Source organism: Polyodon spathula, chromosome 13, assembly GCF_017654505.1.
Source record: "Polyodon spathula isolate WHYD16114869_AA chromosome 13, ASM1765450v1, whole genome shotgun sequence".
In the NCBI taxonomy this organism is placed as follows: Eukaryota; Metazoa; Chordata; class Actinopteri; order Acipenseriformes; family Polyodontidae; genus Polyodon; species Polyodon spathula.
The window spans coordinates 17827081-17840558 of NC_054546.1; the positions used below are offsets into that span (position 1 = coordinate 17827081).

At 38.5% G+C, this 13478-nt stretch overlaps 1 protein-coding gene across 28 annotated transcripts in view; it reads left to right on the plus strand.

Annotated features, from left to right (window-relative positions):
- Nucleotides 1-12239, plus strand: part of LOC121325201 (sorbin and SH3 domain-containing protein 1) — a 198050-nt gene extending 185811 nt beyond the window's left edge. For 23 of the 28 annotated variants that reach the window (XM_041267551.1, XM_041267552.1, XM_041267554.1 and 20 more), the window contains 8 exons: nt 231-425; nt 895-1497; nt 2902-3036; nt 3994-4089; nt 6948-7007; nt 8092-8150; nt 9754-9860; nt 10583-12239. In XM_041267551.1, the coding sequence (XP_041123485.1) occupies nt 231-425; nt 895-1497; nt 2902-3036; nt 3994-4089; nt 6948-7007; nt 8092-8150; nt 9754-9860; nt 10583-10650 (1323 nt within the window). In that variant the 3' untranslated portion in view covers nt 10651-12239. The remainder of the gene's footprint in view (nt 1-230; nt 426-894; nt 1498-2901; nt 3037-3993; nt 4090-6947; nt 7008-8091; nt 8151-9753; nt 9861-10582) is intronic. The other 5 variants (XM_041267567.1, XM_041267546.1, XM_041267558.1 and 2 more) reach the window with 5 other exon arrangements.
- The last annotated feature ends 1239 nt before the right edge of the window (nt 12240-13478 follow it).

The following is a 13478-nucleotide window of genomic DNA, read 5'->3' on the forward strand; positions in this document are numbered from 1 at the left end:
GAATCATGGCAAATTTCAAAGTGAAAAACACAATGATAAAACTGTTATGCTAATAAGTGATAAGATGTTTTTAAAGGGTACTAACCGAGTCATTTAAAATAGTTATAAAAAATAAAAAATCGGCAGGTGAGAATGGTAATGATAATGAGCAGTAAGAAAATGTGTTTTAAAACCTTGGTTTTGGTGTTCACACTCACCCTGACACTGCTGTACCACTGCTCCACCACCAGGGGGAGAGGATCACACTGATCCGCAGGGTAGATGAGAACTGGTATGAGGGCAAGATCTCGGGCACCAGCCGCCAGGGCATCTTCCCAGTCACCTACATCGAGGTCCTGAAGCGGCCTCGCGTCAAGAACGCAGTGGAGTACCCAGACCCTCCCGTGAGCCACTCTCCAGACCGCAGCTCCACTGCCTCGCCTCAGGTAAGCTGCTGTATGATGAAATCCCAGCACCACTGCCCCAAGGGAACGGAAACCTAACCCAGGGTAGGAAAGACGCTCACACAAACTTACCAGGTGCAGCAAAAGTTTTCAGGCCCTCTAAAAAAGGGAGTTTGAATCCAACTCAGGTCAAGACTGTGTGCTGAAAGAGCTACTCTGAGGAATAGCGCTCCCCCTAGACTAACAGCACGGGACTGCCTCTATTATTGTACACCGATCATGAGCACTCACCGTAGCTTGCAGGAGATAATCTGATTGGAAAAATCCTGGAATGTGAAGTTTGTTTAATCATCTCTGATATACATATATTTTTACTTTTTTTTTTTTTTTTTTAAATCGGTCTTTCTGTTCTTTTGATTTCTGTTAAAACTTTCTTCCCATCTATTAAGTTGTTTCCTTCTTCTCTTCATTCTTTTTTCCACCTTTTTTTTTTCTTTCTCTCTCCCCCAAGTGTGTACACGACAGGCTCCACACTCCGACCCCCCCTCCTCCACCCATTCGCAGGGCAATCTCCCCCGAAGTGCAGGCCATCACCTCGGAGTGGCTGGCTCTGACCATGGGTGTATCTCGCAGCAGTACCCCGGCAGTCACCCCCCCTCTCCCGCCGCTACCTGAGGGCTTCTACTCCTACGGAAACTATCTATCTCCATCCGCAGCGGCCAGCCCAACTCCCTCGGTCAGCCTCCCTCATTACAGCCTCTCTGGCAGCTCCACCCCACGCTCAGCCACCTCCCCCCTGCCTGTCTGTCCACCTCGCCCCCACTCCACTGCCCCCAGCGTCACCTTCACCCCTCCTCAGGGAGAGGAACGCCTGCTATGCTCCCCCTCGCCCACCTTCCCTGCCTTGCCCTCCACCCCACCGCCCACCCTGGGCAGCCCCCTGGCTCTCTCCCCCGACCTCCACAGAAGGAGCCCAGCCAGGGCCCTGAGCCCCACGGATCGGCTGCTCTCTAGAGAGCAGGAGGAGAGCCGGCTGTGTCAGGAGCTGCTCAGTATTGTGCAGGGTACAGAAGGAGGCAGTGATAACAGAGGGTGGCAGAGTAGCCAAGAAAAGGTATCCCTTGCATGAGTGTGCTGGAGTGTGCTGTAGCTGCATGAACAAGGCCAGTGCTGATACTACAGGACTCTGTAGTATCAAATCTATATTTTTCCTTTGTATTTTATATTTTTATTACTTCATGATTCATTGTTTAACTATAGGTGCACAATTTACAAATTTCTATATGAGAGTATACTTTAGGAAGTGTTTAAGAAGCATTACAGTTTACAATGAGTGGCAGTTCACAAGAATAGTGGTTGAAGTATGCATGGTGCGTGGGTTTGAAATGATATAAAGTAAGTTATATTTTATTTACTGTAGAGTTCACTCCACTTGTTGAAAATTGTTATGCCAACACTGTATTAACTTGTTAGGTTTGCCACTCCCCAGAGCATTGCAGAGTTTTGATTGATAGTTTTTGAAATGTGTAGAACTTTCCTGTGTTGCCTGTGTCAGAATCTGTCTCTGCTCCACTTCTCTTCACACTACAGCTTTTGTACATGCTGTTTGAAACACCCACTGAAAACCTCTTTTCAGGGATCAAATAAGAAACAGTGCTATAAAAGACGAAGGAACCCATCCTTTCAATACCCATAGTGAATTCACAGAGAGAGAAATGATTACTTACCGGTGTATAACCAGCCATCTGCAGCTTTTGTGATGTTGTGAGGGAGGACTCCAAGATCTCCGTGCTTATTGATTCATGCTAGTTCAAAGTGGCTTTTAAAGATTGCCTCCAGTCTGCTGCACGTGTCTTATTGAACAGAATGAGTTTGCTTTCTAGTTTAATCTAGGCCTTTACTGTAGAGATGGTCAAAAGTGAGTGAGAATTTCAGTCTCTTTACACAAGAGCAATGGCACCCAGTTTGGGACATGTTATCAATTTTGGAATGCCGTTTTTTTTTTCCAGAATAATGGTCTCTTCTAAGTGTTCAAGTAAGGAATATTATGAGTTTAAAGAAATACTAGAAGACTTTAAGCCCCCCCCATCTTGTCCCTTGTCTGGCTGTAAAAGGTGATTTTGTACTTGGTTATACAAAGACCATGCTACTAGTTATTAGGGGAACTGCAGTAGTACAATCAGGAAGTATATAAGCAATGACTGATACGAGTGAATATCAAAGAAGTTTGAATTTGGATTGCACTGCCTCAGCTGTGTAAATTGTAAATGCTATTGTTGGGCATGGGGATGTATTGGTTTAAAAAAAATTAAAAATAAAGCTAAACATAAAACATGGTTGAAACTCAGTGAGTCTGGCTGTCCTGTCACCCTTTAAAAAGCTCTTTGCATACCTCAAGTTGGTATGCTTTATTACAGCATGCTCAGAAGGGAGCCAATAGACACTCTGTTTGAGTTTAATACAAGTGGAAACCTCTTGAGCTGGTGTGACCTTCTTTTTACTTTGTTTTTGTTCAAAGAGTTCAGACCTTAGTAGATCAGTCCATAGCCCGACTCTTCCATCTGCCCATGTCTCCTCCCTATCTCTCTCCCCCACTCCTGCTGTCCCGGTCAGGCCTCCGCCCCCACTCAGAGCCCTGGGCAGCGGGACCCAGGTAATACTGCCACTGCCACTCTGCCTGCATGACTCACACTAAAAGCCTGTGTGTGCCTCACAAACCAGACCTCTCTACTAACATCAGTGTCTTTTTGGGATGTGTATTATTAACATGTTTCAAAAAAAGTTTTTGTATTCGTTCTTCTGTAGCATTCAACTGTTTAAGGTAAACAGTCCCTGCCTGCATCCTTCTGTTTTTTGTGTGTCTGTGTGTGTGTGTGTGAGTGTGTTTATGTTCCGTTAGCTGAGTTATAACCGATACAAAACAGGTAAAAGTGAATTACTGTGTATGAAATAAGTCTGATTTTATCACTGATTCTTTGTATGGGTAGTATATTAACTGCACCTGTCAGAAAAGGACCAAGCCAGATCAGTTAGATGTTTGATTTTCACAAACAGCCCTATGCGATCAATTAAATAGATCCCATGTCTACATACTATTTTAGCTTGATCTACAGACATCAATATAATTGTAGAATTACACATCAATCCTCAGTTTTAAGGTTCCAGATGTGACAGAATTTAATTTCAGCTTCTCGAGAGCAGAATGACATGCTCAAAGTATAGTCTTTATGTGAAGCAGGATCCACCATCATCATTGAAAGATAACGCAAACTCTTAGTCAAAATACTGAGATACTACAGAGAGCTAACCCACGCATGTTCCCCACTGCTACGTCCCTGCCTGTTACCTAAAGATTCCCTCATACTGGCCCATGTTTTGCCAGCGTGTGCTATGTGGACTTCGGGAGTGTTTCACAATCCTTTACTCTCTAGATGTTTGCTGTAGGGGTTAGAGGGGCATTTTACTCACTTACACACCTCTTTGTGTTTGCACTAAGCGTATTTAAAGGGCATATTCATTTTACAACAAAATTGTGCAACTGCTCTCCATTCAGTTTACAGTACTGAGAGTCAACCACAGCATGGTTTTTTTGTTGTTTTTTTTTTTTTAGCTCTTGAAGAATGAAACTGGATACCAAGGAATGACTTCAAGACATCCTATGCTGCCTTCTGACATCCCATCTAACATGAATGCCAACTCCTTTGCGGTAAGCCCCAGCACAGATTGGTAACTCAGTATGTGGCGTTGATTTGCGTGAAATTGAAACAGTTTTGAACGGAATCCTAGTTTTTTTTTTTTCCTGCCCTCATGCCTTTTTAAGATGTTGGCAATCACTCCGATTGCTGTTTCCTAAATAAAAAGCTTAAGAGATCTATTTATATGTAAGGTGCATCTCTGACTCGCGTTGCCATCTTTCTATTCTGTTGATTGGTGCACAGTGGCGTAGATGTCCAGCAGTAGTACTACTTTGACTAGTACCGTAAAAAACGTTGTATAAGGGCCCTTAAAAGGGGGGAGCGACTAATACACTGGTGTGACGTATGTGCCAGTGTGTCTAATATTAAACTATTTCACCAGTGCCACATTGGGATTTCTACAGCCACGGTTATGGCTCACACAAATTTAAATGTCAACAAACTGATTACATTTTTTCAGGATCTATGGCATTAGTTGCTAGGTTAAAACACAAAGTGACTGCTCTAATTAAAAGTTTTAATTTGTTACTCTCAATACCCTTAATCATTTTGAATGTTAAACACAAGCTTTCATACTCTTGACTCTTGAAAACGTCACAGCTATACTGCTTCACTGTTAACACAAAAGCTGTCAGTCTCTATGAATTTCCTTATCCCATCCTCCCGAGCCATTGATTTGTCAACATTCAGACTGAACCCGCCCCAGGGATCCATAGCAAAGAGCTATTGGTTAGAAAGCAGAGTTGTAAACTTTGTTTTCTAACTGCAATGCTGTAATAATGCAGGTGACTTTGAGATTGGATAAAGTAGGACAGTCAGAAAAAAAAAAAACGAAAATGCTACTCAGCAGGTTTGAAATTGCGCGCTGTTGAATTTGTTGTTGTTACTCACAGTGCTGGAAAAAACAGATACATGACTGGAGACGAAACAAAGACAAGCCTAAAATTGTGAAAGAAATGAACTGATAGGAGGAAAGTGTTTAAGGCCCAATGCAGAAAACATTTTGCTTGAATGGAGTACTTTCAACGACTTTAATACAGACTGTAACTTGTTCTGCATGTCAGTGCAACTCAGTGAAGATATGTTCTTGAACTTGTTAGGGTACTTGATAAGCTAAAATAAAATATTGGTAGGTTAATACAGATGTGATGTGGGATGTAGAACTTTATTTTACGCTCTCTTAATTATTACTTTTTAAGCTTTAGAAATTTTGAATAGTTTCTCGCAGGTTGACTAAAAACCATAAAATGTTGCAAACAAGGGTTATTTCGAAACTAAACCTGTGCACCTTTCTTTATTTATCGGTGTTGAGCATGTAGGAAAAAAATCAATTGTAAAAAATAAATATTTTAAAACATAAAAAAGGTGTTTACCTAAAATTGTACTTTTACGCCAGTGTGACCTATAACACGATTTTTACGGTAAAGTCAAACTAGTCGAATAGTTTGACCAGTCATAGCTTTAAAAAACAAAACAAACAAATATATATATATATATACATTTTATTGATTTGATGCTGCCTGGTGTTCTCTTTGTGAATGTTCTGTAACAAAGCATTACTATGGACTTTTATCAATGTTTTATCCCATATGTTTGTTCAGTAATATAATATTATAATCACCTTAGCCTCCATATCTTGCATTTGTCTATATGTTCCTACATGAAGCCAAAGGAGTGACTGCATTTGTCTGAGAAAATAATGCACATTATTTGCATAAGTATATGGTGCTATGGAGACAGTCTTGCACACAATTTACAGGGTATATAAGCCAGGAGAGGCAGAACTTCCAGTAGGTTGAGTCAGAGCTGGCAATTTCAGAACAGCTAGAAGCATCTCAGGATGTAGGAAAATATCAGTATAACTCATTACTGTCTACCAGGTAGTATGAGCTCTAGGAGCACACACATGCTTCCTTACTCCTTGAAAGTGTGCAACTACAGCACTCTTGGATGTAAGTAGGCATGCAAGTACTTAAGGAAACAGCTGATATTTTTTAAATTTATAACGATGAACCTAAATATAATAAACTTAAAATAAAAAAATGCAGTACCTGTATTTTAAAAACTATAAGGTTGACTGCATATTTAAATAGCTACACGTTAATATACATAAACATGAATAATTATGTTAAACCAGGTAGTTAAAGTAACAGATCATTAACTAGTAACATTTTTCCCATTTTAACATTCAAAAGGTAAAACGACAACAAACTAGGTCACTTTAGAAAGTAAGTCCGCTAGTGCCGCCTTAAGTGTGCTAACCAAAACATGTCTCACTTGACCTAATTTTTTACATTTTTACCGTCTGCATTTTGAAGCTATGGAAGAGTGTTATAAAGAATCTCAAAATGGGGAAAGAAAATTGAAACAGGAAAAATATGATACATTTAATAACTGTTTTTCATAGCTATTTACGTGTCTTTTAACATAATAAAGACATTGAAATAGCCATCAGGACCGATATTAAACATTTCCAAAAAGTTTCTTTGAGCTGGTGTATATAGTAGGCATTTTTTATTTTGCTGAATACTGTACCAGTTTTTAATAGGCTTTTAATTTGTATAAGTATATCCAGCTATCATGTACTTGTTCCATTCACTGATCCATGCTACCATTGTTATCTGCTGTTTATCACACACTGTATATTCATTCCCCTATACCTCCCCACTGTAGCCCGCTACTTTTCCCTGTCTTCGTCTTTCTCACCTCAGCATGCCTTGTGGTAGTGCTGCCTTTCCCTGTGTCAGTAACTGCCAGAAGCTAGTACCTCTCTTTCCACTCCCATACAATAATACCTGATTTGCTTCTTTCATTGGGACCAATAACACTTTCTAAACTTGTCTCTTTATAATTTACCTGGTGACCACAGCCTTCCCATCATTCATTGCGAACAGGACCAGAACTCACTGACTCTGAAAAGTGTTATGTGGTAAGGATGTAGTTCATGATGTTTGTTCTTACCCTCTGTGGGGTGCCTGTGAAGCGCAAGCACAGTTTAGATACTGTGAGCTGTTGGACTGCAGTTCCCTGCTTGCTTCAGGAATGAAAGTTAGAATCAAGCTAGAAACATTTACAATTAGCATGTCTCAAAGCTTTCAGTAAGCAGCTGTTTTATTATTATTATTATTATTATTATTATTATTACTGTGTTGCTGCTATAATATTTTTAATAAGAAGTTGGAGATCTTGGTCTGACAAGGTACTGTAAGTATTTTTCCAGTTTGATACTTTTGAAACTTTAGTTCTATGGCTACTATTTTAAACCAATCAGTCACTGAACTTGAGAGAACATCTTTGAAAGCTGTGTAGGATATCTTAATCTGAACAGAATATACGTTATTGATGCTAGACTTCCTATAAATCTACAAGCAGCTCAAATTCATGTACAAACCATGTTCCAATACCATCACTATTTCATGAGCAGCTGAATTTGTTCCCATGATTTTCTGTTTAGCTGCTATGCTTCTAAAACAAGCTTCTAACCGTGCTTCCAAGTTGTTTTAAGTAATGACAGTAATGTGGGAAACCATGGTAGTTGTTTTCTCTTTGCTTGAGCAATAATCTCACTGACTATTCTGAAGTGACCTAAATGTCAACTGTCTATGTAACTCACTAACTGCAATTCCTTGTATGCTGCACTTTAAAAAAAAAAAAATGTTTTGTGTGATAATTAAACGTTCAATTCTGTATCTCACCTGTTTTTCCACGCTTGCCTTTGGATTCCTTCTCCACCTGTCCTGGTTTTATTGGCTCTCACTGGACTCGCTGCACAATGCACCTGGAATGCTCCTCCTCCTCCCTGTCTCTCTCTCTCTCTCATGTGGGGGTTTGGGGGGACGGTGCTGCCAACCTCCTTTGTACTGTACTGTGCCTGATCCCAGGAAGCTGTCTGCAATGAGATCATTAACATTGCAGAAAAGTCTGTCCATTACTGCAGCGCTCTGTCCCATCCCCTTGACTCTCGGCACAAGCTGCCTTCTAATCACAGTAAACGATCTTTCATCATTTCCCAGCAACCGCAGGCTCATCAGCGAGGAAGCACCCCTGAGCTGAGTCAGCCTAGCAGTGATGTGTGAGTATATACCCTCCAGTTTACAAACAGTCTAAGACCTATCCTGGTGAAAGTTAGTGTTTGTATGTGCACTCGGAAAGCTGAATTTTGAATTCCAGGACTTTTGGTTTGCAAGAAGTGTTATAAAGTTATTTTAAAAAAAATGCGTCAGAAGGATGCAATGACTGACAAAGCCACAGTTTTCTAACCAATCCAATTTTCTATCTAATCCACATTTTCTTGACAAATCCACAGTGAAATCCACTGTTTTCAGTTGAATTAGAAAATGGATCATTTAAAAGTTTGAAGTTTGACGTCATAAAAATTAAAAACAATAATACAAAACAACAGGACTACTTATAAACCCCTGAATTAAATATCAAAGTTGTTTATTTGCCTCTTCCTTTCTTATAAAAGGGGACTATTTGGTGTAGAAATCTTTGAAAAGCAGGCATCTGGTGTGTCACAAGAAGATATAACTTTACATCATTTCATTGAAATCTTTATTTCATAATTTATAACCAAATACAAGATGAAAAGACTTGACACAAATAAGTATTTCTGGGACATTAAAAGACCAGTAAAATGATTAGGTCTGTTATGGGCATTGAATATACTGAAGCATTAAAGAAAACTGGACAGGATTTGACCCAGTGTAAAAATTATGGTAAAACAAAATAGCAACACTGTAAAATTTGATTACCCAATACACTAATTTAAGGGATCATACATACAAAATAGAATATATGTTGAAGGCTGGTTCATTAAAACATTTCTGTAATCATTTGGTCTTCGTTTAGTGTATGAATCCTCCAGCTGAATACCCCTCTGAGAAACCACAGTGAACCAGTCCACATTAGACAACTCATTCCAAGTTCTCCAACTGAGTCCACTTAATTAGAAAGTTAAAATTAATTTATTTCAACTTCAGAAGCACGAAACCACTGATTAATTGCATGTCATGCATGACACTAGAAACTTGTGGAGCCCTTGTGATTACGAGTAGCGTGTGGTAACACTGGACCAATTTCAGTTCTGTTTGCACCAGTGTAAATAAATGTGACCCCTGTTTTTTTTTAGTAAACTAAATACATTTTTTAGGCCAGCAGACAAAACACTTAAACTGAAGAAAAGACATAACATGTCTGTAGTTTTCTCCCAACTTTTTATTATTTATTTTTATTGCGTGTTTAGCTGTGGGTGAGCCTCCTCCATTACTACTGAATTGATAAACAAAATAGTAATGTTCTAAAACTAGCGATAAAGAACTTAAGTACCTGAAGGAGCAGTAAAATACATTTTCCGATTGATTTCTTGCTAGTTTAGTATCATTCGAAATAGTTTTATTGGGGGACAAACTTTGCTCTTGTGCAACAATATTAGTATTTGTATTTTGTTTGTTTGCTTGTTTATTTTACCAAAACATACTTTCAGCTCTTTGTCCGAATCCACACATGAAATATCATGTACAAAAAACTATAAAAAGAAGTGATATAGAGAATTCAAAGTTACAAAGACTACCAATCAACATTAACTAGGATACTCAACCAAATACACACAAATCTACTACTTGCTGGTGATTAAGCTGTTTTATGGGTGAGAGTGGTGTGTTCTCTTTTCACAGCTTCCAAGCCCTGTACAGCTACGTGCCACAGAACGAAGATGAGCTGGAGCTCCGGGAAGGGGATGTTGTCAACGTGATGGAGAAGTGTGACGACGGCTGGTTTGTGGGTACGTACCCCTGGAGGCCTGGAGACTTCCTTAACTTTATTATTATTGATTTTTGTTTGGTGTCGAGTCTGAGTCTGCTTAGCACCCGTTTTCATCCGGGTGGCTTTTTAAATGTCTAAACATATTTAAACAGAGCCCTACCAATGGCAGTTCTACAAAAGATGTAGAAGTGAGTAGTTTTTCGAGATTTATAATTATACTGTAAATATAGTATAATCGTAAATCTCGAAAAACTACTCACTTCTAAATCTTTTGTAGTCATTTTTGTATTACTTTAGTATAAATACATGTTAATTTGGATTCATATGTTGTTTTTTTCTGACTTTATGTGAACGAAAAGATACACATTTGCCCGTTTTCCCATTGGAAATAGTGATATTTCGAAATATCACTGCCCTGGTCACAAAAGCAAAGTTTGTGGGGAATAATAGCCATTTTCTATACTTTTGAGGCATAAGCAATTAGGAAATAACACTTACTACCCAGGAACAAAAATTGTGTTACATAGTGTAATTCATAATGGCAGTGCATCACACAGTATTGACTTTTGCCCTGTCATGGCAACAGAAATTACTTTGATGCATGGCTGCTTTGAGAATATGTATAGTTAAAGCTCCCTATTCATTTATTAACCCAGTTGATTTGAAATTTAAACCCTTACCTTGAGTACAGGTTTGATAGAGCGGGGATAGTGAACAGTTTGTATTTCTTTTCTTTTCCAGGTACTTCCAGGAGAACAAAACAGTTTGGCACCTTCCCCGGCAATTACGTCAAGCGCCTTCACCTGTAAACACTGCATCCAAACAGACTCTCTTTAACAACACAGCATCCCCGACAGAGGATTGAACAAAGCCTATTGTTAATACATCTTTCATTTAAGCAAAAAAAAAAAAAATCACGCCTTTCTTTAGTGTTGCGTTGGAGGAATGGCGAGCATTATATATGAAAAAAGAAAATGTACGAGGCATGTGAATTTATGTTGAGGTTCTTTGAAAAAAGCGCAGCCATTGTCTCAATGTCAGCTATGAACAAGAAAACAGGACTAGAGAGAGAGAGAGAGAGAGAGAGAGAGAGAGAGGTCCTGCGTACACGTGTCTGTTTGATGCACACTGTCACCCGGTCTCGACACCAGCGTCACTTTGTGCTATCCACCTTTCTGCGGGGCAATGTAGAAGAAAGAAGCTAAGGTGATGCTACTAGAATTGAAAGACGTACGTTTAAGATGGAGTCCACGTGCTGATTTTGATTTAACCAGGAGTGCTCTCACAACTGGAGCAGGCTGCCAAACTGCTCCACTGCTTGAATATCAGGCAGACCCCTGCACATCTTTCCTGGTTAAAACTAAAAGTTGAATTGTTTTTTGAAGTTGCAACATTGCAAGAAAAGGTTTGCCACATGATCACCAGTTGCAAGCATGGCGTTATCAGTGCTCTCCTCCCCACCTAATCCTTGCCTGGATCCCCTGACTAAACAATGCCTTTCATTATAACTATCTTCAACTGCAACAAAAAACATATAGGATAAGATTTAGACTGCTATTTTTGTCATAACAGATTGATAGAATTAATACAAAATATTAAAAAAGCCTATTTTTATGCATATGCCTTTTTTTAGAGAGAATTTATTTAACAGGAATTTGTTAATCTATTAACAGACTATATACGCATGTTCTGCTGCAACACACTTTGTAGCAAACTCCGTGCAACTGCTGGCACAGCCCTGGTTAGTGTGGAGAAAAACATGTTTGACTAAAATATAATGTAAATATGTATATTTTGATTTTTGTACAGAATGTGTACTTATCCTGTATAGAAAATTATTTAACAGAGAGGGGGATTTAAATGACAGAAAAAAAAGTTGAAGGCAGTTATTGAGCTCTTTTTAATATATTTACCTGAAGGATTTTAGTAAAGCACACGACACAGTATGTTCAGCACAGAAAAACCACAATGCACTGAAGAACCAATAGGACTCTACCACCTTGTGGGGATCCCAGGCCCTCAGTTTATGTCAGGCTTACTGAATGAATTTTGCACCATTTTTGTTTTGCCTTTGTTGTTCACTGTAATTTCAGAAATACCCCTAGAATTGTATAACTCACCCCATAGCAGTGTATTACAAACACACTTTAATATGCCTAATAATGAAGTTTACAGTATGCTGACTGTGTATAACCCATGCTTCTAATGCATTTTTATTTACCATTTCTGTGTGCTGCAATTCATTATAAACATATCTTGCAGCATGTTGTGTTTGAACATTTTATTTTATTGCAGTGCTTTATGATTTGACAACATTAATTAACAAAGAGCATCTATTTACTGCTGTGGTTGCTAAATGCAGTATTATGCAATATTTAATAAACTTTATTCAACCCTGTCTGTGTGACTTGTGTTTGTATTAGAATACATTACACCCGCAAGTGACAGCCTGCCACTTTTCACTAAATAATCAAGAGGTAAGGCCACAGGGAGTTTGCTTACATTTTGACTAGTGGATATATTATAATATTAGCCTATCATAATGGTGTAACACTTCCCTGTGTTTTATCACAGGGTGCATGTGAAGCCTGTGTTTGTGCTGTATGGCAGTCTGGTATTATGTGTGCCGACTGGTTGCTTCCACCAGGAAGAACAATTCACATGCTGATCAATTGAGATGCAGAAATTGTGACTTTGTACCTCTAAAGCGGATATACTAACAAACTGTTTGAATACATTTTACTGGATATGCACGTTCAATACCAGCAGAGGTCTCAAATGTGCAGTTTTGAAAGAAACACATGTTATAGCAAGCATAGCATGTATTTTAATTGTAATACACAGCATCTGGTACTACATTGGGTTAAAGAATGTTCTCGGTTTGCAAGACAATGTGAAAGCAAGTTTTGCAGACAGATGTTTCTTTAACCCAAAATCAAATTTAAAATGAAAATGCATGTTTGTTAAAACCTCTGTTTATTTATTTCAAAAAAGCACATTTGAGACCTGTAGTGAATGAATCAAGAGGTAGTGACCCCAGAATACCAAACAGTTCAGTTTTACAATCAGCTTAGTAGTTTTTAAATACATTTTCTCAAACTTGTAGTTTTTTTTTTTTTTTTTTACATGCAAGTATCTAAATCCAAAAACTAAATACAATTTATATAATAACAAATGTTCACATTGACATTTTTTAGTTATGCTATCGTCATGTTGTTGTTGTTTGTTCTAGAAAGCCCACTTGATTATCTATTATACACAGCTGTAGTTTGTGATCAAAGCTGCAATTCATTTGTAATCTTGCAATGCGAAACAAAGACAACTGCACAGAGAGGAATAATGTAATTCTAATAAGACTAGAAATACATTATCAACGACGATACTTGAACTGCTGTGTTCTTGCAGCTGCAGTTTCTGTTTTGTTAATTGTACAGTATGCTACAGCAAGTGGTTTATCCTTTAATAAATTGGCGTTTGCACTTATATCAAGGTCTTATCATCCAGTCACATGTATCCTGTACTTGCCATTGTAATTCTGCGTTAAAAAGAAAATGTGGAAACCTGTGTAATTGTGCTGCTATCATAAATATATCCTACTGTAGTATTTTGAACATTTTTATACAAAAATATAATGAAT